The following is a 22831-nucleotide window of genomic DNA, read 5'->3' as shown; positions in this document are numbered from 1 at the left end:
TCACTCCACTGAAAACAGAACAGAGAAACTTGACGAGTGTATGCATGTGCCTGTGCCTGCATGTGTATTTTCTCCTCTTCTCCCACTGGCTCTCTTTAGGTGGTTTATATTAAAATTTGGAGGACAGAGAAAGAGAGCCAAATATATAAAATTAGTATCAAATGACTCATTTCACAACCAACCTCCTATGTGGTATTCTGTGTAGCTAAAATACATATAATATATACAAATCACGAAGGTCAGGTGACATTATGAAACGGCCAGAACTGGCTTGTTTTTGGAAGCAGCAGTGGGGATGGGAAGCGAGCAGGCGCTGGCTCTCACCTCGCTGTTGATCCACAGTGTGGCTCCCAGGCTGAAAGCATTTTCCTTGCCCTCTTCCCGCACATCCACATGCTGGTAGATACCGTCGCTGACCTTCCAGGTCACTGTCAGATGATTCTCGCCCTTGCTGCTTGGTCGGATGATCACATCACCCTGGTCCATGGTTTCCATCATCTTTTCTGCTTGCTTGAAATTTATATTATGGAAGGATGGGTGTGCGATCACTCGCTTGATATATGCTGAAGAGGCAGGAAAGAAGCAGATCAGGAGACAAAACTGGGAACCAACAGCAATGGGACACAAAACATGGCTTAATTTCTGACCCACTTGAATTCTGAGATTCTTTTACCCTCTATGAGCCTGAATTCTGATATGAAAGATGTGTTCATCTGGGTTCCTAGGGTGCTGACAGAATGAAGTTTTAAGAGTCACAGTGCATTAAGCAAAGAAAATGTGACCCAACAGACTGGTTTCCAGCCCTGCCAACAACTCCCTTTTGATGTCTCTGGGCCTCAGCATCTCAAAGCTGAGCACTCACTCCCACAGGGAGGCTGCGCAAGGGAAATGGCCATTAGCATGTACATCCCGCAGGGGGAGAGCTGCTAAGACTTAGGGTGCATAGGCATGGTCGTGGGCATACTCACTGGTCCGCTGCTGTTTCCGCTTCATGTCTTCCTCCTGCTTGTGGTCTGCTGCTTCAGCATCGAAGTCATAGTAGGTGTCCTTGGGCAGTTTCCACTCGTTGTTCCTGTCCATGAGGTCTGAGGTGCGGCAGGTCAGGTCTGCGCTAAACTTCTCGATGTCAATCTTCATGATGCGGCAGTGAACAGTCATTCCCACCTAGATCCATAGAACATTTGAGCTGGAAGGGACAAAGATGATCTAGCCCGATGTCCTATTTTACATTTGAGTAAACCAAAGTCCAGGCAGAAAGATGAAGTGACTTGCCCAAAGCCAGCCAGATACTGATGGCAGATAAGTTCAGGGTTGAGTCTGGTCTGCAGACTTTAGGATATACACTGTATCCTATACTTGTACTAACGTCTCCTGCTCTAGGCAGGAAAACCAGCTGGAGCCTACTGGTACCTATCCTGTCACTGGCATTATTCCCTTCTCTCATAAAGTTGCCTAGTTACTGCTCCTAGGAGGTGATCAGTCTGGTTGCCCATTTTTGGAGAGGAAGGAAATAATAGCCATTTTTTTTTGTATTTTACCCTCGACTTGAGCACATCCGTCTAAAACAGTGGTAAAAGTCAGTCATTCCGCATGGCTATCCCTTTGAAAATCTCCCTAGCTTCATCTGTTAGAAACAAAGATTCTTTGCCCAGCCTTCCTAAGTCTGTAGTTCTTGGGGTTCATAACACTTAAATCAGAGAATCTGGCAGAAATGGGACTAGCCATGTTACAAACTAATTGGGTAATCCTGGAAAATGGCATTTGAACTTCTCTGAAAAAAGAAGGTACTATTTCCTTCCCCATCAGGTGGTGAGATTAGAGATAACATATGTATAAATGTCAAGCGCTGTACCTAGTGTGTATATAGATAATTAATGGCAGGAAACTATCAGAACAGAAAGGGAACTTGGCCTTTGTGTTTCCCAGCATTTAATGGCGGGCTCTGCTTCCTGCCCCCTGGACTAAATCACAGCTTCCCACACAGGAAGTGAGAGCCCTCTCCCAAAGTGCTGGCAACTTGATCAAATTTCACAAGGCAGTGAACAAAAGCATTCAGATGCTTCTTGCCCTGGCTTCTTTCAATTAGTTATAAATCCTCCTGACACTCCCCACCAACAGCCACTGGGAACAGGGCCTAACTTTTCATGGGGACAGCCCCACGTTAAAGAGAGCCCAGATTAGACAGCTGAAAACCGATGCCTTAACCCAGTCATTCATCTACCTTCACTCGCTCTTCTGGTCGCTTTACCACTTTGTCACTGAGGAATTTGGTGGGGATGAAGCCGGTTACACCATTGTCTAGCCGTGTTTTGACACCGATGGCTTGGCCTGGGCATGAACCGCTGTCAAAGTGGTTCCAGACCTAAAGAGGGCATCAGGAGAGAAGCCTGATCATTAAGATTCTGGAAATCACACATTAAGATTCAGAAAAGAGCTGCCAAGGGTGTCATAATTTATTTTACCACTGACACCTGATATCATGGTCTAAAAACACAATGACTCAGCCACCCACCAACACAGAACATGAACATTCCCAATGTTCTTTCACTGATTAACTCACATTTGGCACCACTGGCCATCAGATCGATTTTCTGTTTTAAGCTAACCTGTATGTCCTTCTAGCTGAAACTGAGGTTCCTCCCTCCCAATTTGTTCTGACCTAGTGGGCATAAGCAACATCAAAGTCAGTCTCCTCAAAACTCATTTCAGTGAACCAGTTGCCCTTTGGCTTTCTATGTATCCTGGACAAATCCCATCAGTTTCTTTTATTGGGTAAAGATAAAAAACTGTCTTTTACAACCTGCCTAACATTTGAAGACCCAGAAAAAACATTCGGGGTGGCTTTAATAGTTCTGACCGTGAGAAAGGCAGATGATTTCTAGAAGAATGTGGGAAAGATTAAAATGTGTCTGGAGAACAAAAAAATTGAAGGGAGCCTTCAGATACTTTCCAACCAGCAAAGGGACACTGTACCAACTCTATAGGTTAGAAATGCATGTCCTCATATTTGGTTGAGCTAGATGCCCAGAAAATGGGAGAAAAGGTTTACGGGCTGAGGCAGAAGGGAAGAAAGCACACAGATCATTACTGACTAGCATATGGAGGGACTTCCTGTTAGACGTGTTGGTGTACTATTCCTCTTCCATCTTTGTGCATTCATTTGGTAAAGGATAATCTAAATACCCCTACTTCCTACTCCTTTCAAGGGCACTGATATTATTTATTCAACGAAATTCAGTGACCATGGTAAATGCAGCACATACCTCGCTCAGTTCTGGGAAATTGTCCTGCTGACAAAAAGGGCACTGCCATAGCCCAGTCTCATCGTTTCGGATTGCCTGGTCATAGCTCTCACCCTGCGGACGCCTGTGGGCAATGCCAGTGACGTTGCAGATGATGAGCTTTCCTGGAGGAAGGGAAGAGAACAGGGAAGGGAAAGAGAACAGGGAGCTAGCTGAGAGAACTGGAGAGGCAACTCCTTCCTACCAACCTTTTAGTGACAGAACATCTGTCTTACAGCATCTGCACTGATTACCCCCAAATCTTTCCCTGATTTGTTGACATGGGAGAACAAGGCTTATAAAAATGAATTCATAAAGATTCACGGCAGCCCTGCTTGTGTGGCTCAGTGGGCTGAGCACTGCCTGTGAACCAAGGGGTCACTGGTTCGATTCCTGGTCAGGGCACATTTTTGGGTTGTGGGCCAGGTCCCTGGCTGGGGGCATGTGAGAGGCAACCAACCAATCAATTTCTCTTGCATGTCACTGTTTCTCTCCCTCTCTTTCTAAAAATAAATAAATAAAATCTTAAAAAAAAAAAATATTCCACAGCAGGTTAAAAACAAAATTTGACCTTGAACTCAGCTTTGACTTCCAGTCCAAGGATCTTTTAAAAGCTCCCCTGGTATAGTAAAAACCTACTTCATTCTTTTGGAATCATTGCATGGTTTAAATGTACACAGTAAGCCAGGGTCCCCCAACCCCTGGGCCTCAGACCCTAGGGTCTGTGGCCTGTTAGGAAGCTTGCCTGAGCTCCACCTCCTGTTCCCTCCCAACCCAGTCCTGGGAAAACCAGTCCCTGGTGCCAAAAAGATTGGGGACGGCTGTAGTAAGCACATCCTCCCCACCCCTACATATCCTCCTCCAACTAAAAACAGACCCAGAATTTACCAATGTAGAAGGTCTCTGGTGTTTCTTTGGTTAACATATTGAAGATTTCCTCTGTGTTGGGAGAGCGGTAGGCTGTCCGGAGGTCCTTATACCGACAGCTCAGCTCTGCCCGGATGTCGTACAGGGTGATGTGTTTATCACCGTATCCCTGGGGAAGAAGCCCATCAAAAAGAGCCTTGCAACCGCTCCCCAACCCGAGTCTTGAGCCTTTCAATGAAAGGAGTAGGCTAACTGGTTTCTGTCAGGGCTTCTCTTTTCTTCTTTTCCCCAAGATTAACTAAAGATGGTTTGCAAACTCTTTCTTATCTGTGGAATACTGGTCTATAATAAACGGGCTTCACAGAGCCCCAGTGTATAAAACAGACAAGTGTGAAGCTGCTCTGCTGGAAAGGAGGAGGAGGGTCTGGGAGGAAACTATCACTGAGCGGCTCCAAGCTCCTTTCCGCCCCCCACAATGACTGCAGTTGCCTTGGACCCTTTAAAAGCAGACTGAAAACTTCGAGAAACCCAGTGTGGAATGGGAGGGAGAAGAGAAAATCAAGCCTCTCGCACTAATAGTACTGAGGGTTTCTCTGGAGCCTTGCTGCCCAGTTCTCCTCCCAGTTAGGCCACTTGGGATGGTGTTTATGCCAGGCTTTTTGCACTGTCACTGACCTGCCTCTCCAGTTCTTCTGCAAAGGCATCTAGGTCCAGGTCCTTGAGTCGCTCTGGGTTTTCTAGGATCTCTTCAAGGGCTCCAGCAGGATTGGCATCTTCGGCTGATTCATCGTATTCCAGAGCATCCACTGCCATTTTCCTGGCCCACTCATAGGTCTCAGGATGGACTCGAGAACCATCAAGGACTTCAATATATGAGTCAGTGCTGAAGGAAAGGCAGAAAAGGGGTAGGATATATAATGAGAAGCTTCTAATAACAGTTCAAATGTTCACCAATAGGGAACTAGTTAAATAAATTAGGGTACCTCCATACAATGGAGTACTTATACAGCCATTAAAAAGAATGAGGTAGAGCTATGTGTGCTGACATGGAAAAATGGCCACGATATATTGATACGTGAAAAATGCACTGCAAAACACTATGAACCATATGATCCCATTTTTGTAGTAAATGGGTAGTTAGTAAATGCATAGCAAAAATAAAATTTAGAAAAGTTGCAGTATACATCAAATTGTTATAGTAGTTATCTCTGGGGGGTGGGATTATGGGGGACATCCACTTTCTGCATAATATTTCTATATGTTGAATTTTATATAATGAACTTTTACAAGTCTTTTAATAAGATAAAGCAAGAAGGGGGAAAAGACCTTTGAAAATTTGCTGACAACTATTTTCCCCCATAAAGCCTTCCCAGGCTGGTCTTGCCCGTGCACTCACATGGACCTATGTTATTCGTGGAGTGTTACAGCAAAGCTGGGTGGAAAATGAAGTTTTAGAACTTGAAGCCTATTTCCCCACTGATTTCCATTACTGAATGAGGAGCTATGTGCCCGTGGAAAAGATCCTCCAAAGACTGAGTTGATAACTTCTGGAGAGGAAGAGGTCAATAGTGAAGTCCAAAGTCCAAGAGAATAGAACTTTCTCTCAATAACATCATCTCAAAACATACTGAATCTCTTTCCCCCTTCCTTATCTCCTCATAACCCCATACTCCTTTTCCATTGCCCCTGCTATTCCCACCCTTATAAGCCATGACACACCATAACAATAAATTTGTGTTTAATGAATAAAATCTTACATTTTCTATCCTTTATTTATAAACTAAGTTGGTTCTTCCTTTTTTTTAAATGGGAGTTTAACAGAGAGCTCCCTCTTTTTCTTTAAAAAAATTTTTTATTTATTGATTTTAGAGAGAGGGAAGGAGAGAGAGAGAAACATCAGTTTGTTGTTCTGCTTATTTATGCATTCATTGTTGATTCTTGTAGGTGCCCTGACTGGGGATTAAGCCCACAACCTTGGTGTATCAGGATGATGCTCCAACCAACCGAGCTACCTGGCCAAGGCCCTAAGTTGGTTCTTATGTTTCTCTCACAAAAAAAGCTTCTCATAATTGAACCGATCTTTTCCATAGGTCAGAGGCTCTTGACTGAATAAAGGTTTCATCTTTGTTTTAAAACACTTCCTAATTTAAATAGCTTATGGCCCTTTGGCAGCCCTAATCCCCTGAAGCCCCAAAGCAAAGCCCAAGGGAATTCTTCCTGGTTTATCCAGGCAGAGGGCATCACCTGTCCCCCAGGGAGGCTGTGTCGATCTTGAGGAAGCCAGCACAGTTCATGAAGACTTTGGGACCCATGTGGCACATGGTGACCAGCTGGGTTCGGCTCTCGAGCCTGGTGTTGTTCTGCTTCAGGATCTAGGGAAGACGCCTGGAGTGAGTCAGAGCAGTAGGCAGGCCGCACCTCCCAGCCTGCTTTCAGGTTTCTGGGAAACACTCCATGGTGGGAACTCTGTCCCTCTGTCCCGCTATCTAACTGAGCACTATATCATACTGTCTGCTACTAAAAGTTATTTTAATGATGTTATACTGACCAAAGATAATATGTAACTAATACATGGCTTAAACATTCATGATAAAACATGTACTCAAGTACCCATCACTAACCTTTAGAAAAAAAATTATCAATACTTTTGAACCTCCCTGCATGCCTTCCCGACCCCTAACTGAAATCCTTTTTGTTTGGATTGGAAAAACCCCATATCCAGAGTTTTGTGTCTGTTACTCTCTCACCTTTCTCCACCTGTTTTCGACCATGGCTTACCGCTATCTCTTCATGAGCCACTACAGTAAGGTAGTGAAGAGCATAGCTGTGGCTGCCTGGTCTGAAGTCTGACACTCTCACTAGCTGGATGACTCTGGACAAGTCCCTTTACTCCTGTGAACTTGGTCTTCTTGTCAAATCACACTGGCATAACATAAAGGTTCAAGGAAATGGGAATTCTTCCTATTTTTCTGATTCAACCCAATCCTACCTTCAGAAGATGGGTCCCTTTTCGAGGTCCCAGGCCACACACATACTGGATTAAGGCCTGGCTATAAGGGTGGGCAATAGCACGGTTGACATCGACCCCAACCTCATTGACTCGGTTGATAAATTCACAGTACAAGGCGTTGAGCAGCTCCTCTTTCACCACATGCTCCTGTTGACATAGAGCAGGCAGGGATAAGGGTACTGTGCTAGTCTGCCCGCGTCGGCCTGACTATTAAATCCTACTCACCTGCAAAGGGTGAAACTTGAGACACAGGATGTCTTCATCAGAGCTGCACACCTGGGCAAATTCAATCAGAGGGTCCTGGATGCGCCGGGCCAGGGAGACAGCTTGTCTCAGCACTGGCGGGTAATCCCGGAACTCTGCCTAGAGTCAAAGGAAGGTCAGTGGGGCCATAAAGTTCCCTAAGCTCCAACAGCAAGAGAAAATGCAAACTGTTCTGGCTTTAAGTCACTTTCTCTTCTGTTCTGGGACTGTTTTTCTGGAGACCAACTTAATCTCTGGGGTTTCCATTCTGAACCATGCCTAACAAAATGGAAGGCCTCTCCAGGGGTAAATGAACAGGTGTAGTCATGCGCCCCAACCACCTTTGTTTCCCTGCTAAATCTCCCTGGGAACGATAGCTCTAGGCTGTGCAGGTCTAAGGGTAAGGCTCCAGCATTACCTCTGATTTCTTGCTGTTCATATAGAGAATGGCCAGCTCATTGTCAACCAGCTCCACCCCAATAGAGGAAAGTTGTTGGCCCTGGTCCAGCTCATGCACAATGCGCTTCACATCCTCAATCAACATTTGGGCATCCCTGGAGAGATGAGGGGTATTGGTTAGGGCTATTTCTGCAGAGTTTCTCGTGGAAAGGATAAAAGGTAGCGGTGTGGGGACGAGAGAGCTCCGAAGACAAAGTACTACGATATTTCCAAGAATATTCCCTTGGGATGGGATATTATCAAGGATCGACACAGGCACATGCAGCATTCAACAGTGAAAGATGAGTGACTTTAACCACAGCCTGGCCCAGTTCCCTGGTGCCCACATACCTGTTCTCTCCTGCAACTGTCACCACATGAGGCTTTTTGTTCAAAAGAAATTTCTTCAGGGTTTCAATATCTTGAGCCTGGATTGAAAGAAAATTGGGAGTTAATAGCTCTGAAAATAGGGAGATTTCAAGTAGTTCTCTCTCCCTAAGTAGCTCAAGCCCTTACAAGACCAGAAAACAATGATATATCGCACGTAAAACTGGAACAGAAAACAAATGGACTAGGGTCTTTGGTTGGAATATTATATATCTGTTAATATTTTGAGTTTATTATACTCTGGCTTATACTTAGGTTGTGGTTAACTAAAAATACTTGGCTTTGTCTTGGGTAGTTCAATTGGTTAGAGCCTCATCCAGATACAGCAGGGTTGTGGGTTCAATCCCTGGTCAGGGCACAAGAAAGAATCAACCAGTGAGTGTATGAATACACTGAAGAGGTGGAACAAGAGGTTGATGTTTCTTTCTCTCCCCCCACCTTCTTCTCTCTCTAAAATCAATACATTTTAAAAAGATTTTTAAAAAATAAAATAAAAATACTCGCTTCTGTTTTAATATAAACCACTGCCTGGAAGTCAGGACTATTCTCATCACCACTTCAAGATTTTTCCTTTTTTCAGTTTTTTTAAAAAAACTACTTTTTAGAGTGGGCACTCTCAACAAAATTGAAAGATACAGTTAGGTAGAAAAATTGGACGCATACACATGAGATGAATTCAAATTCCTTCCCTTAGAAAAACAGACACTGAAAGACTAAAGCAGGGAAAAGGTTGGCTCAATGCCTCAGTGGCTTTCAGCTCCTGGAACAGGCTGACCCAGATGCTGTGAGAACAGAGGCAGTCAAGGGCAGCTCCCAAGCACACACGGCTTAGGGACTGGCCTCAAGCCAGAAGTAAATTCCATACCAGAACTTGAGTGCCATCTAGTGCCTATGGAAGTGAGACTGATCCCAGGACTTGAGGGGTAAGCAACCAGGTCAGAGATATTCAGGGTCTTGCATGGGATGTTGCTTAGACCATAAACACTTATCCCCACTGAATTATAAAATATACTCAAGACGTAAACTTGGTAACCCACCCCAGCCACTTGCCTTTTTTTCCCGTTCGTCCTCTCTCCAAGCAGTTCGCCGTTTGGTAAAATGCGGCAGCCGGAGAAAGTCTGTCACTTCTCCTTCACCGTTGACCAAGGCGCAGAACACAGGGTGATCTCTGCAAGCCGGATAAGAAAAGAATGGTGTGATAATCAGCAATATGAAGTCATATGAATAAGAGAATAATAAGATTAAAACACAGGTAAGTGATGGCAGGTGGGCAGAAACAGGCAGTTACCTGGCAGAGGAGAAAGCAATGCCCAGGACTCGGATGCCTTTTCCTTGGTTCTCATCCATAAAGTCATCGTCTTCCTCTACCTGTTGATCTGGCCGGTAGGGTGCCACCTTCAACCAGTTGTAGAGCTTTCGACTACAGGCCTGGGGAGGAGATACACCAGACACCATAGCCATCAGGGGCTCACCAATTATGCTAAGGAAACAAATGCGGGCACACGTGTGTATTCATATGCGCTCGTTCCTAGCCTCTGGCAGGCTTACAACTGGAGGGCATACCTTGCTTTTGGAAACTGCAAAGTTCACAGAGGACAATGATATAAACAAAAGATGTCTGGACTTGGGGGTAGAAGTGGGGAGGAAGAGGCTCTTCCAGTGGGGAGGTCTTGCAGTGGCCCAAGCCTTGTTCACACTCCCTCCCAAATTCTGCTCTGCTTGCCCCCAGCGTTTCTCCATTAGCTATTAAGGGGTTCCTTCGTTCTCAGCTCTAGTCTGGGGAAATCATGAGTTTCTGTTCTTACCTTTATGACATATTCTTTGGCTTCGACCAGTAGCTTATTCTTGAGTTCTTTGGCCATCTGCACATAGAGGAACTGCTGCAAAGCTCGCTCGATGGCCATTGTGCGCTGCCGGTTCCACTCCTGCACCTGATGGCTAAACTCATCTCGATAGTAGAACTGTTTGATCTCTTCGAAATATGTCTGGTCACTGCCATAGCTAAGAAAAGACAACACTGTGGTGATAGGGATAGAGAAAAGGTGATGCCCACACGTCCACAAACACACCAGTGAGCAGGGTCAATGGCTTGCTCAATTCTGAAATTGTGGCTCACATTCCTGAGGGACCCCTTCCTCCCACAGACTTCTCATCAAGCCCTCCTCAAGAGCCCCCACCCCAGATCTTTGCTTACCCTTCCACCCCCTTCATATCTATGCTGATGTCAATGGTGAGCAGCCCTTCCTCTTCAGCCAGGCACATCTTGAGGAACTGGTCGTCTCTCAGTTCCTTAACAGGCTTGTTCTTTAAGTACTTGAAGGAGTACGCGTAGTGAGCCTCATCCACATCCTACACACATCAAGAGGGATTCATCAGCCTACAGACAGGCTGGCTGATGGTGGCCGGAGAGACAGAGAAGACTGCCTCTCTGCCCTCAGGCAGACAGCTGAGCTACCAGAAATTCAGTTCAATCAGCGAGCTGGGCCCCATGCTGGATTTAAGCCCTTTACCCAGAGCTCACCTTTCTACCTTTCTTGGTGGGGGTTATATTTAGCTTGGCTCGCTCCTGAAAAGTCTGCCTTAGCACCTGCCGGACCAGGGGCTCTCGAGCAATCTGCAGGGCTACCATGTAGCGGGCACCTTCCAGCACAGCTTCTGGTGTAGGGAACTGGCTGTGAGGAAAACAGATCTAAGGATGAAGGTGTCTTTGGCCTCAGGCCCCTCCTCCTGTCAGCCACCCGTTGCATGCCTACCTGCAAACGTAATCCTTGGCCAGCTCCAAGGGCTCTGCAGGAAACTGTTCTGTCTCGTGCCGCTGGTAGCTGTCCCGGAGGTTTTCCCCAAACTGCTCAGGAGTAAGGCCAAATTTTTTGGCCAGACCATCTGAAGTAACCAGGAGAGTGAAAGGTAAGGCAACAGACTTCAAAAGTGTAGAGCAGCAATTCTCGGCACTAGGCTTTAAAGGGATCACGAATGAGCAGGGCCAACGTGTCTCACAAAGAACAAAGAAAAAGCTGACTTTAAACATCTGACGGGTTGTTATGAGGCAGAAGAAACAGAAATCTTCTATGTGACTCCTGGGCTCAGAAGTAAGGTGGAAGCTACAGCTTAATAAAAGAATTCCCCAAAGAAGGGTGGACTGTCTCCCTCTAACCATGTGAGTTTCTCATTTCTGCAGGAATTTAGGGAGAGGCTAGATGATTACTGTGGGCTGAGTGTGGGACACGGGAGCAAGGGTTCAGAATTGAATTGGTCATTCACTCAGATGTCCCTTAAGTGCTCTTCCTACCCACCAGTGACAATCAGGGAACTCCCCTTGCTCAAGGCTGGAATGCCCAGGTCATTAACAGCTAGCTTACCTAAGCCAGCACTCTGGCAGATGGTGTACATGTCTCGACGGGAAGCCTGCTTGAGCTCTGGCCCTCTCTGCTCCTCATCTTCTGCCTCCTCACCCTCACCTGGGAGGGAAAAAGGAGTTAGTGCTCTAGTTTCCAATCACTCCCAAGGATCTGACACATACAAAGAAGCCCCAAAGGGCACTCAGCCAAGGGGATCCTTGGATATGCCACGGCCATTCAACGTCCCGGGTTTTCTTTCCCAGCACTCACCTTCCTCGTCTCCCTCTTCCCTTACACGCTTCATCTTCTTGCGGTTGGCCTTGGCAGCATTCTGCATCTTGGGGATGTCACGACCATAATAAAGCAGGAAATGGCTGTAAACATCTTTCAGTTCATCCATTGACTGTACATCCTTGAGCCTGGAGGGAAGGGACATAGACCTCACTTGTCACTAAGGAAGAGCATACTCCAGTGCTGCTACAAGAGGTCCAGTTCCCATGGGGAAAGATCCCGGCTAGGACGAGTGCCTGTATTCTCCAATTATAGAAACACAGTGGCCCCAGACCGTGACTTAATTACAACCAAGGTGTCTTAATGGACAAATATGACAAACAAATGGTGGTTGCTGGCTGTTAGAAGTAAAAGCAAAAGGGGAGAGAAAGACAAGGCAGCATGTCTCTAGCAAAGTTCAGAGTCCTTGAGTCAGTCTTGTCCCTCCTCCCCAGTTTCATGATACTGGCCACTAATATCAATTGCTCCCATTTCACATCCCCCTGGCTCCAGGCTCACCAGGCTACTTTCTGGTTATAATTTGGTTTCTCATGTAACTTTATATACATATGCTGAGAATTTTACAAGGTTACGCTCTCCTGAGGGTGGTGGTGGGGCTGCCTTTGATCTGAGGGCTCCGCGTCATGCAATAAACCCTGCACAGGCTACCTCTCCATGTCGGTGGTGTCCAGAGCCCGGATGCCATCAGCAAGAGGTTTGTCAGGGTCGGCAGAAATTTGCTCATACTGATAAGCCTGCATCTTCTCAAACAGCCGTGTTAGGTTCTCTTTGCGGATCCTCAGCTGGGTCCACTAGGACAGGATAGGGCAGCAGTTAAGGGCTGGTGTTCAGCCTCAGAGTCTCAAGGCTGTTCTGCTCCTTACCAGGAGACTCTGAGGAAACCTGGCAGGCCGCGGGGGGCGGTGGGGGTGTGGTGTTGGGCTGCCAAGAGAACCTGGGTCCTAGTAGTAGTGGTGCCCAATCCAGCCCTCAACCCTTTGGGGAACATGGAACCATATTACCTTTTCATCCCACTGCCACACCCTCCACAAGTCATTGATGTGCAACTCAGGCTCCACATACTCCTTCCGGTAGAAGGCAATAAAAGGCACCTAGGGTGGCAAGGAGACTATAGTCAGTCAGACGGAAAGATCCGTATGGGTTCCCTTTGCCAAAGGGATAAAGAGCTCCAGGAAATCCCTGTTTGGAATACTGGCCTCCCTCACAGGCTCCCCCAGGGCACGTGCTCTCCCTGCCGCTAGGGAAGAAAATGCTGTAGCCAGGGTGGCACTGTCCTCTTGAATTTTCCAGAGTCTCTTTTAGTCCTCACACTTAAGCCTAGGGACTACCGCTGAGGACAGGAAAAGGGGGATGCCCACCTGACTTTTCCCTCATCCCCTGGCTGAATTTCTAACCACTGGAAATGGGCCACTAGAGATTGAGGTACTACCTCAAAATGCTGATTTCGCATGAAGCCCAAGGCCTCTTTAATCTTCTGAACTGTGCTGGGCCCCTTTCGACTAAAGCTGCTGGTTGGCTGCCCTCTGTCCAGGTAATCACAGCTTTCCTATAGTTGGAAGAAAAAAGAAACAGCAACACACTGTTACTTGCTTTGTCTCACCACACATGAAACTGCTTTGTGTCACAGGATGACCCCGTCAGATGAAATCTAGAAAAACCCCTCTCATCTGTGCGTGTGCGCGCGCACACACACGCACACACGCACACTGTTCTGCACTAGGCACATAGATGTTTGGGGCAGTGGAGGAGCAGCTCCTCAACTACTGGTTCATGTCAAACATAAGGGCCTTTTTGGGGGGTACCTGCAAAGAAATAGTTGGTGTGGCAAAAGCATTCCTGTAGATCCAGTCAGCTTCTTCTTCGAGTTCATCATCTTCAGCCCCTTTGACTGGGATGGAGCGGAGCTGCAAGGGACAAGACAACTGAGTGAGGCTGACTTTATTTTGTATCCCGTGTAGGAAAAACATACAGCATTCTGGACAAAAATGTGTGCTCCACAAGCACACATTTCCAAACAGCCAAAAGAGTCTCATCCTGGCAAGAAGTAGGCACTTCATATTTTGCTAAAGAAACAGTGCCATTTCAAGAACCACAGTAGCACAAGAGTCTATCTTCCCTCCTCTAAGAACTGGACTCCCTGTACCAGCCGGTCAGATGGTGCGCTTAGATAACATTTGTTATCAGATTGTTGTTAAGATTGTTCCTCTGCTACAACCCTTGCAGCAAGGAGACTCAGAGCTGGTGATGACGGATCAGCAGGACAGAGGCTGGCCGTTTCTTACCTGGAACCTCTCAGGCAGGTCAGTGGCTCGAATTTCATTGTCCTGATCTGTGAGGTGACTGCTTTCCAGCTCGCTGGGCTCATACATCTCAAAGATGCTCCTGCGGCTCACACGTTTCTTGGTGGTCTTCTTGGGGCGCACTCGGATCTCACCCTCAGCCTCATCATCCTCATACTCATACTCTTCCTCCAGTTCTTCATCATACTCATTGTATTTCTCAAATTCGTCATAGTCAAAGTCCACACCAAAAATCTCCTGGGCTTCTTGCAGGGCCCTGTGGGTGAGAGCAAGGGGCAGTTGGCCCAGGTTCTGGTGAAAGGACAGAAATGCGGCCTCTGCACAGACCCTTTACTTGCCCCAAGGGAACTAAGAAAGTTAAGAGAAAGGTAAATAAAAAAGCATTTTCATGTGGAAGGAAGGCTTAACTGGGGAATATTTCTAGGGATATCATTTATGGAGGATAAAAAGCCCATCTTTGACACATGCTAGTGACAGGGATCAAACAGCAATAGGGCAAATGTGTTCATATCCAGCTCAGTGGATCTGTCTGCTGACAGGGCATTACAGTATTCTCTTAGGGCAAAACCTTTCTCCCAACAAAATTATATTTAGGAGGTCAATATATAAATGAATAAACATGGAGCTGCAGGTTGAAGAGAGAGACTGGAGTCTTGCCCAGCCCGATCCCACAGTGACCCCACAATGCAGAGGGAACTCTTGGAGCTTCTAGGAGCAGGCTGAAATCACTGCCTACCAAAGGACATTTGAAGCAGGAAAGTAAAGTGGCTGAAAACTGCAAATGTCCCATTTTTGGCTGAGGTCTCTAACCTCCTTGACTGGGTTCACTCAGATGCCATGATCACCACCTTCTACCAGACCCCACTCACGCATCTGTGTATCCAGGAAGCTTTTTCCGCCACTTCGGTTTTTTCAGAGGCTGTCCATCATCATCCACGATGAAGTCATCGATGTCTGGGTGGAAAAGGGAGGGGTTAGTGCTCAAAGCCAGGCCTAGGTGGCTTTAGCTCCTACTATGTGAGTGGCCGGTGAGAAGAGTAGGGAGGCTCCTAAAAAGGAACTTTTTGTGTCAAATGCTGGGAGCCTATAGCTGATGCATGGTTTCCCATCCTACTTCTAGGGTTAGGAAATCCCAACACTCATCCAAACGTTGGCTTCCTTGCCCGATGCCACATACCTGACTCTTCATCATCTTCCTCTTCCTCTTCTGCAGGAGCCATGGGGGCCTCCAGAGCCTCCTGCCCTTCTTCCCCTTCTCCATCCTGGAAGATTTCCTCTGCAATGGCCTCTTTCTCGTGTTCTTCCTTGCCATATTCCTCCTCGTCGTCGTCCTCATCATCTGACATTTTTTTGACACGTCGGTATTTTTGCTAGGGATGGGAAAACCTGCTTCATCAGGATGTGAGGGGACTGGCATGAGGATGTCCACTCTCCAGTCTCACTCACATTTTCCCGCCAGTTATGCTGACCAAGGGAGATGGGAGAGAACCACATTAAGTGGTACTCTTTCCGCCCCAAAGCCTACCCTTGAAGCGCTAACAAGCCTTTCTCTGACAGGGACCCAGGTATTGGGTATAAATCTAGACTCTACAGCACAATGATACTTGAGCAACTTTCTCTTCTCTGATGTTCTCCAAACTGTTTTTGGATGTCTCTCCTTCCCCAGAAGTAACTAAATTTCAAGGGCTTTCTTCTTTACCCCCAAGGACAGAGACAAAGAGTGACACTTACTCCTCTTTTGACTTTGACACCCAAATTCTCCTCAATGAGGTCAAAATCATCATCCTCCAGGCGGTCATCAAAAGATGCTGGAGAAAACAATGTGTTACCCATGGTGACAGACAGGCCCCTTTTCCATTGCAACTTGCACCCCAACCTCCTTTCATTTGAGAGACTACTACTCACTGCGTTTTCTTTTCTTGTGACCAACATCATCTTCTGAATCGCCAGAGTCGCTACCCTCATCTTCCTCCCCTTCATCTTCATCATCATTGATAAAGCCTTTCAGGTTGCCCTGCTCATCCTGATCATCTGGATTTTCTTCCTCCTCCTCCTCATCTAGAAAACATCCATGTTTGAGACATGGAATTTGGGAAACATGCTGGGGAGGGGCAGGGCCACCTGTTTAACTGTGACTTTCCATCTGCTCTGAACCAAATGACCTGGGTGCCATGCTAACTCTTCTGCCTCATCTAAAGAGGTAAGACATGACCATTGACTTAGGACAGAAGCATGGTGGAAGCGACTATCTCTTTTCTGTATTACCATCTGTCTGTAGGCAAGATAGTTTTCCTAATTACTCTGGCTCTTTTACTAGAGGCTTAATGGCCACCAATATTACCTCTGCTTTCCTCTCAGTTTATAAACTCAGCAACTATATTCCTTCTTTCATCATAATTCTTTTGATGAAACTTACATTTCCCTTTCTGCCTTTAAAGCAATTTCATGGTTCTACTCTGCTGATGACCCTAATGGTTGGGTTTCATCAGAAAAATAGGAAACTGGGTTAATAATATCAACACTGTTAGGTTTCTAAAAGAGGGAAACATTACATATGTATTTATTTACTGTATGTCCTTTCCCCTTAATGTAAACTCCATGATAGCTGTGTTTTATTTTGTATTCTTATTTCCAGGCAGTGTCTGGCATATAGCAGATAGACAGATATACAATAAATATTTTCTATGAAATGACTGAAAATTCTCAAGCTGGTACCTCATGTGTGATAACTTCTGTGCTTAGCCTGAGCCTCTCATCAGCAAGAATCCAACTATCCAAAGCTTAGCAATAGTGGGAAGAAGCTTGAGGCTGGGGACTCCTCACCGTCATCCTCCTCTTCCACAAATTTCTTGGTGACTCGGGGCACCACCTCGCCTTCATCGTTGTACTCTTCCTCTGACTCCTCGGCTTCACTTTCTACAAAATCAGACATTGCTGCAGCTTTTCACGGCCTGCCTGCAGACGACTAGAGAAGGGAGAGAGATGGTGATAAAAGAATGAGACACGTGACTTTCCAGAGGGCCCTTACACCTTTTCACAAACAGGCTTTTAGCCACATGCCACTGCTTCTGCCCAATCAATTCCATCTAGGGAGGAGAGCATGAGGATCGAATGGCTCCATCTCTTCTATTTTCCATTCCTCCCATGGTTGCTCCTCTTATGTGTACCTCTAAAAATGTGATTATACTGGACTTCTCTCTATACATACCATCTTGCTTCCCCAAAGAGTTTTATCTCATTTACCATTTGGGAGCAGGAATGGGCAGATTAGGAAAGAAATTAGTGTAGAAATAATTAAATAGGTGAGGATATGGTAGCACTGAGGTTATGTGACTCGCTCATCAAGAAGTTTGAAAACAGTCCTGGCTGGTGTGGCTCAGTGGACTGAGTGCCAGCCTGCAAATCAAAAGGTCATTGGTTCGATTCCCAGTCAGGGCACATGCCTCAGCTGTGGGCTAGGCCGTCAGTTGGGGGCGTGCAAGAGGCAACCGAATGATATATCTCTCACACATCCATGTTTTTCTCCCTCTCTCCCTCCCTTCCCCTCTCTAAAAATAAATAAATAAAATCTTAAAAAAAACAACAACAACAAAAGAAGTTTGAAAACAATTAAGTGCCAGCTTAATGACAGGCACTTTCATTTACACTATACCTGGCTATTGGCAGAGAAAAAAGAAAAGTACTTTTCAACAAATTAAACATTTCATTAACTTGAGTGCACCTTTTTAGAAACATTAGAATCATAACTCTATTTTTACCATTACCCTCCTCCCCCACCCCAGCAAAACAACAAGAAGAGAAATCACAACACTTTGAATGAGATTTACAGGGTTTACCAAATAAAGGCAATATAGTTAAATGCAAAGACTGCTAAACTTAAGAGTAGAGATCAAATCCTGGTTCCATGATGTACCAGGTATATAAACCTAAGAAAATGATTGAATGTGTGTGAATATCAATTTCTCCATCTGGAAAATGGAAACAGCACTACTACCTACAGGATAGTTGAGGATATTACATGACATTGGAGAAAGAACCTAGTTTACTGTTTCAGAAAATGTTAACTAAGTTTAAATTTGAATTCCAGGCCTAATTTTCCTTAGCATTCTGTAATTTTGTATCAATCAATCCCAACTTTGTCTTCTACTTCCCTGACTGAGACTCATCTGAAGCCTGGAAACGGCAGTGGAGAAGGCCACAATCAGAACATGGAGCTTCATGGGACTTGAGAACTTTAAAAAACAGCACATATACAAATCATAGCATCAAGATTCCATTCTGGAATCCTGAAGCTGGTTGCTGATAAACTCAACATCATTCCTCACCCTGTTCTGAATTATGGTTCATTGTGTAAATGTCTATTTTTCCCCCCTTAGACTATAAGCTTATACGAAAGTTGGAGACCATGTCCAATTGAAGGGATAATAAAAACTGTGGAAACAGCCCTGGCTGGTGTGGCTCAGTGGATTGAACATCCACTTGAGAACAGAGAGTGCGCTGGTTCAATTCCCCATCAGAGCACATGCCTGGGTTGTGAGCCAGGTCTCCAGTTTGGGGGCCCTGTGGGAGACAACCAATTGATGTTTCTCTTGCATATCAAAGTTTCTCTCCCTCTCTTCCCCCCTCCTTTCCCTTCTCTTTAAAAATAAATAAAACTTTTTTTAAAAAAACAAAAAAAAATAACTTTTATGAAAACATAAATGGCAGTATGAGAGTATCACAAGATACTTTATGATTCTGTACCAGGAAAGCCCGACTTTGTGTTCTTCACAAAATACAAACTGCTAAGTATCTGTTAAATATTACTTACTTTTTCATATTGTTGCCATTGTCCCAGAGAAAGTTGGCAGTGGGAAGGAAGAGAATATAGGAGGGTGGCTAAAGGTTGCCTGAAGTGATCTAAGCCTAGCAGGAGCTTTAAGTTCTAAGGCTCTAATTCTCCAGAAAATTATCCTTACTGATATCAACTGATACCATAACCAATTACGATTAACTAAGCTCAAGGGAACAAAACTAAAGGTACTGGGTTTTGGTGGAAAAGGAGTGGCAATGATAGGATCTTATGTTCAATTTTAGGCTGAGGTTTCAGATGCCATTCTTTTCTCAAACTTTATTGAATGCCTACCACGTACATACAGTCTGCTAGGAGTTGGGGAGCTGAAGAGAAACAGGATTGTTTGCTCTCAAGGAATTGACTGCTAGTAGGAAAAAGACATTAAAACAAATAAGGATCATAAAATAATTTTTTATATTATTACATATGTTTAAAGCAGGCAAAGGAAGAGTATCAGAAAAGAAACCCACAACACTCACACAAAAACCCAACCAAAACTAATATGGTTGGGTTTCTATAGTACCCTAGCCTTTCTAGTGTACTTTAAACAATTTTTTAAAAATGCCCGAGGAATAATATTTATCACACAACTGTTAAGTGTCTAAGTTCTAGACACTTAACAAATACCTATTAATCCTTACATTGTCCTATGAGTTACAGCACCTCTCTGTCCAACAGAGGAAACTGATTCAGATATAAGGTCAGGTGTTCAAGGTGACACAACTAACAACTCCAAGAGCTAAGATGTGAGTTAAGATCTGTCTGAATCCAAAGTCACAGTTGTTTCTACTGTATCAGCAGTTCTCAGTTTAGTCCAGGAACCACCCCCTCCTTTCTCTCATGAGTGTACAATTGTGTTTCCAACAGGTTAAATGACATGTCATATCACAACAGATTGAATGCAGAAGCAGACGTGAGAAATTGAGCTGTATTCTATTAAAGCAGACATTAAAAAAAATTCAAAACAAATAAGCGAACAGAAAGTAAAATAATGCCACTCTTTTCACTACATTTTTTTGTGTTGAAGATTATAGTTGTTTATCATTAAAAGTATTATTTATGTTTAAATGTAGTAGGCTTATTATTTTCTTTAATGAGATATACTTAACACATAACACTGTGTAAATTTAAAGTGTGTAAGTGTTGATTTGATGTATCTGTATTTTGCGAAATGACTACTTTTTTGTAGTGGTTTTATTATTTAAAATGTATGTTTTTCATTTTCATTTCTAATCCAGTACACATCAATATATATAAATCTCATTAACATCAATAGCTATAACTCACATAAACAAAATGTCTTTGGAGTCTTGAATTATTTTTAAGAGTATAAAGGGGTCCCGAGATCAAAAATTTTGAGAGCTACTATACTAAACCATTGTATAGGCCCTGCAAGGTGGTGATATGAAAGTCTTTGGGTTAGATCAACGCCCTTTCCCCCTCTAAGATCTGTATCCTTAAGATCATACAGCTTGACTACTGCCAAAAAATGAGTATTTAAAACTTCTGCCAATTAAATCTGGTGCTCTAATTTTAATTTTCACACTGCTTCCCCTCATCCCTGAACTGAGCCCTTAAAAATAGATTTGGACCCTGGCTGGTGTGGCTTAGTGGCTTGAGCACCAACCTGGGAACCGAACAGTCCTGGTTCGATTCCCAGTCAGGGCCCATGCCTGGGATGCAGGCCAGGTCCCCAGTGGGGGGTACACCAGAGGCAACCACACACTGATGTTTCTCTCCCTCTCTTTCTCCCTCCCTTTCCCTCTGTCTAGAAACAAATAAAATCTTAAAAAAAAAAAAAAAAGTTTGGGTACTGCAGCCCCTACGTAAGTTTGCTTTATAATTAAGCTACCAGACCCACAAATTCAATCTTGTAAGGTCTCAACATCTTCACATTAAATGTTAGCTCCTGTGGACCAGATGCCCTAGAGCCTTCTCAAAAGGGAGACAGATAGTCTACCTGATGAAAACAACAGCTTCCTTCCATCCCAGGGGTGGCTGATACTCTGTGCTGCATGCAGCTTTCCTCTCATTCCCTAGGTTAGCAATAAAGTACATGCTGTGCCATAGCTGGGGAATGCCTCCGCACTAGCTCACTGCCAAGACTTCCAGTTAAAAGAGGTGTGCCAGACACAATCCTTACTTGCTGCAACTTGCGGGAGCTAGATGTGCAGAGAGTGCTGCAGCAGCACTGCAGGCTGAAGCTGGCAACTATTTCAGAACGAAAACACTGCTACTTATTAGTATATGATTAATATTACTATATGATTGCTGAGATGAGCCTGACATAGTTTGGATTTTGTATTTAGTACTTATGCTTATGCTCTTGAATTTTCCTCTTATTAAGACTGCAAGTTAAATTTGCTACTGAAATAGATCTACAAGGGGAGTGGGGTGGTAAAGGGAGAAGCTTTCTCCAGACAGAAGCACAGCTGCAGTACAAGACGGGGCTCAAAGGGAGAGGCTGGCGGTTACCATGACATTCTCTGGAAGAGGAATGGAGCTGGGATCAGATTGCCACAGGGGAGGCCTCAGCAGTCCCTCCCTTTGAACATGATGTAGGAGGCAATTAAAAGGAGACCAGAGCAAAAAGAGATGTCTGTTAATTCCCTCCACTAGCAGCTTCAATTAACCTTTACTTTTTTTTTATAGGGTCAAGCTCTGCCCTGGGATTGGGTATATAAAAATGAGTAAAATATGGTTTTTTTACCCTAGAGTTCGTAACCTATCTCAAAACACTTGCAAATAAAGTTATGACTAAACATAATAAATGTTATATAATAGTCATATACCAGGACTATGAGAGTAATATGAAGAGGGAGGTCAGGAAATACCTCAGAAAAGGTGATGCCCGAGTTGAGAGGAGTTAAGAAGATAGCCTGGAAAAAGCCTTAGGTTTGAAAGGGCCTAGTGGTCTGGGGAACAGCCCCAGAAGTTTGGTGTGGAGTTTAAACCAGAAGACACTCTGTATTTTATGAGCAAGGACTATTCCAAAGATGTTCATGAATGACTACCCAACTTGGAATCCAAAGACATAAAAGTTTAATAAGTAAAAGTATTGTTTTTATTTATTGTTTTGAGAGAGAGAGAAACATCAATTTGTTGTTCCACTTACTTAGGCATTCATTGGTTGATTCTTGTATGTGCCCTGACCAAAGATCGAACCTGCAAACTTGGCATACTGGGACGACATTCTAATCAACTCAGCTACCTGGCCAGGGCCAATAAATAAAAGTATTCATAGTCCATGTAAGACAACACTCTTTTAAATTTGGATTCAGAAGCCTGTAATAAAAAATCCTAATTCCACCAAGTCTAGATGTTAAAATACAGGAAAGGTTAATTCTACCTATAATCATTTTAACATGTACACACACCATATTTGTAAGAAATAATTTTATAATCTTTTCAATGCCAGGGTATAAAAAGCACTACTGTTGACAATGGTTAATATAGTAATTTAAAAATACTAGTTATCCCCTTTAGTTCCAAGTTTCCTTGGGGAATAAGGAAAGGGCAAAAGAGGAGCAGAAACAACTGAAATATGTAACCGGATTCAGAATCCCTGCAACACAAGGAGGGAGTGACAACTACTGAGCCTTGTACACAGCTGGCAAACATATATACAGTAGTTCCTGGGGCAGCACAAGTGCTGGTAAACTACAGAGGGTCAGACCTGCCACTGTAGCACAAAAGCAGACAGAGACAACCTGTAATGACCCAAAAGACTTAGTTTAGTGACTTCTAACCAAGAAGTAGAGATCTTTTACGCTGGCCGGGTAGCTTAGTTGGTGAGAGCATCGTCCCCATATGCCAAGGTTGTGGGTTTGATCCCGTCAGGG

The 22831-nt window shown here is 44.5% G+C and overlaps 1 protein-coding gene across 1 annotated transcript in view; it reads right to left on the bottom strand.

The window, feature by feature from the left end:
* SUPT6H (SPT6 homolog, histone chaperone and transcription elongation factor) overlaps nucleotides 1-22831 on the bottom strand; it is a 30861-nt gene that overhangs the window by 4806 nt on the left and 3224 nt on the right. The window contains exons 2-30 of the mRNA XM_054573210.1: nucleotides 16979-17120; nucleotides 16061-16213; nucleotides 15887-15963; nucleotides 15333-15525; nucleotides 15025-15109; nucleotides 14138-14411; nucleotides 13658-13759; nucleotides 13285-13401; nucleotides 12857-12946; nucleotides 12504-12646; nucleotides 11835-11983; nucleotides 11586-11684; nucleotides 10980-11109; nucleotides 10748-10898; nucleotides 10421-10575; nucleotides 10032-10227; nucleotides 9515-9654; nucleotides 9277-9394; nucleotides 8191-8267; nucleotides 7820-7955; nucleotides 7384-7521; nucleotides 7138-7305; nucleotides 6393-6520; nucleotides 4824-5031; nucleotides 4170-4317; nucleotides 3264-3406; nucleotides 2222-2362; nucleotides 969-1164; nucleotides 325-563 (exon numbers count right to left, since the gene is read on the bottom strand). Coding sequence (XP_054429185.1) covers nucleotides 325-563; nucleotides 969-1164; nucleotides 2222-2362; nucleotides 3264-3406; nucleotides 4170-4317; nucleotides 4824-5031; nucleotides 6393-6520; nucleotides 7138-7305; nucleotides 7384-7521; nucleotides 7820-7955; nucleotides 8191-8267; nucleotides 9277-9394; nucleotides 9515-9654; nucleotides 10032-10227; nucleotides 10421-10575; nucleotides 10748-10898; nucleotides 10980-11109; nucleotides 11586-11684; nucleotides 11835-11983; nucleotides 12504-12646; nucleotides 12857-12946; nucleotides 13285-13401; nucleotides 13658-13759; nucleotides 14138-14411; nucleotides 15025-15109; nucleotides 15333-15525; nucleotides 15887-15963; nucleotides 16061-16213; nucleotides 16979-17087 — 4203 coding nt within the window. The 5' untranslated portion in view covers nucleotides 17088-17120. The remainder of the gene's footprint in view (nucleotides 1-324; nucleotides 564-968; nucleotides 1165-2221; nucleotides 2363-3263; nucleotides 3407-4169; nucleotides 4318-4823; nucleotides 5032-6392; nucleotides 6521-7137; nucleotides 7306-7383; nucleotides 7522-7819; nucleotides 7956-8190; nucleotides 8268-9276; nucleotides 9395-9514; nucleotides 9655-10031; nucleotides 10228-10420; nucleotides 10576-10747; nucleotides 10899-10979; nucleotides 11110-11585; nucleotides 11685-11834; nucleotides 11984-12503; nucleotides 12647-12856; nucleotides 12947-13284; nucleotides 13402-13657; nucleotides 13760-14137; nucleotides 14412-15024; nucleotides 15110-15332; nucleotides 15526-15886; nucleotides 15964-16060; nucleotides 16214-16978; nucleotides 17121-22831) is intronic.

The sequence above is a fragment of the Pteronotus mesoamericanus genome, unplaced genomic scaffold, assembly GCF_021234165.1.
Source record: "Pteronotus mesoamericanus isolate MK-2021 breed Mesoamerican mustached bat unplaced genomic scaffold, CSHL_Meso_final contig_246, whole genome shotgun sequence".
In the NCBI taxonomy this organism is placed as follows: Eukaryota; Metazoa; Chordata; class Mammalia; order Chiroptera; family Mormoopidae; genus Pteronotus; species Pteronotus mesoamericanus.
The sequence above is the reverse complement of the archived record's forward strand: the minus strand, read 5'-3'. Positions and strand labels throughout refer to the sequence as shown.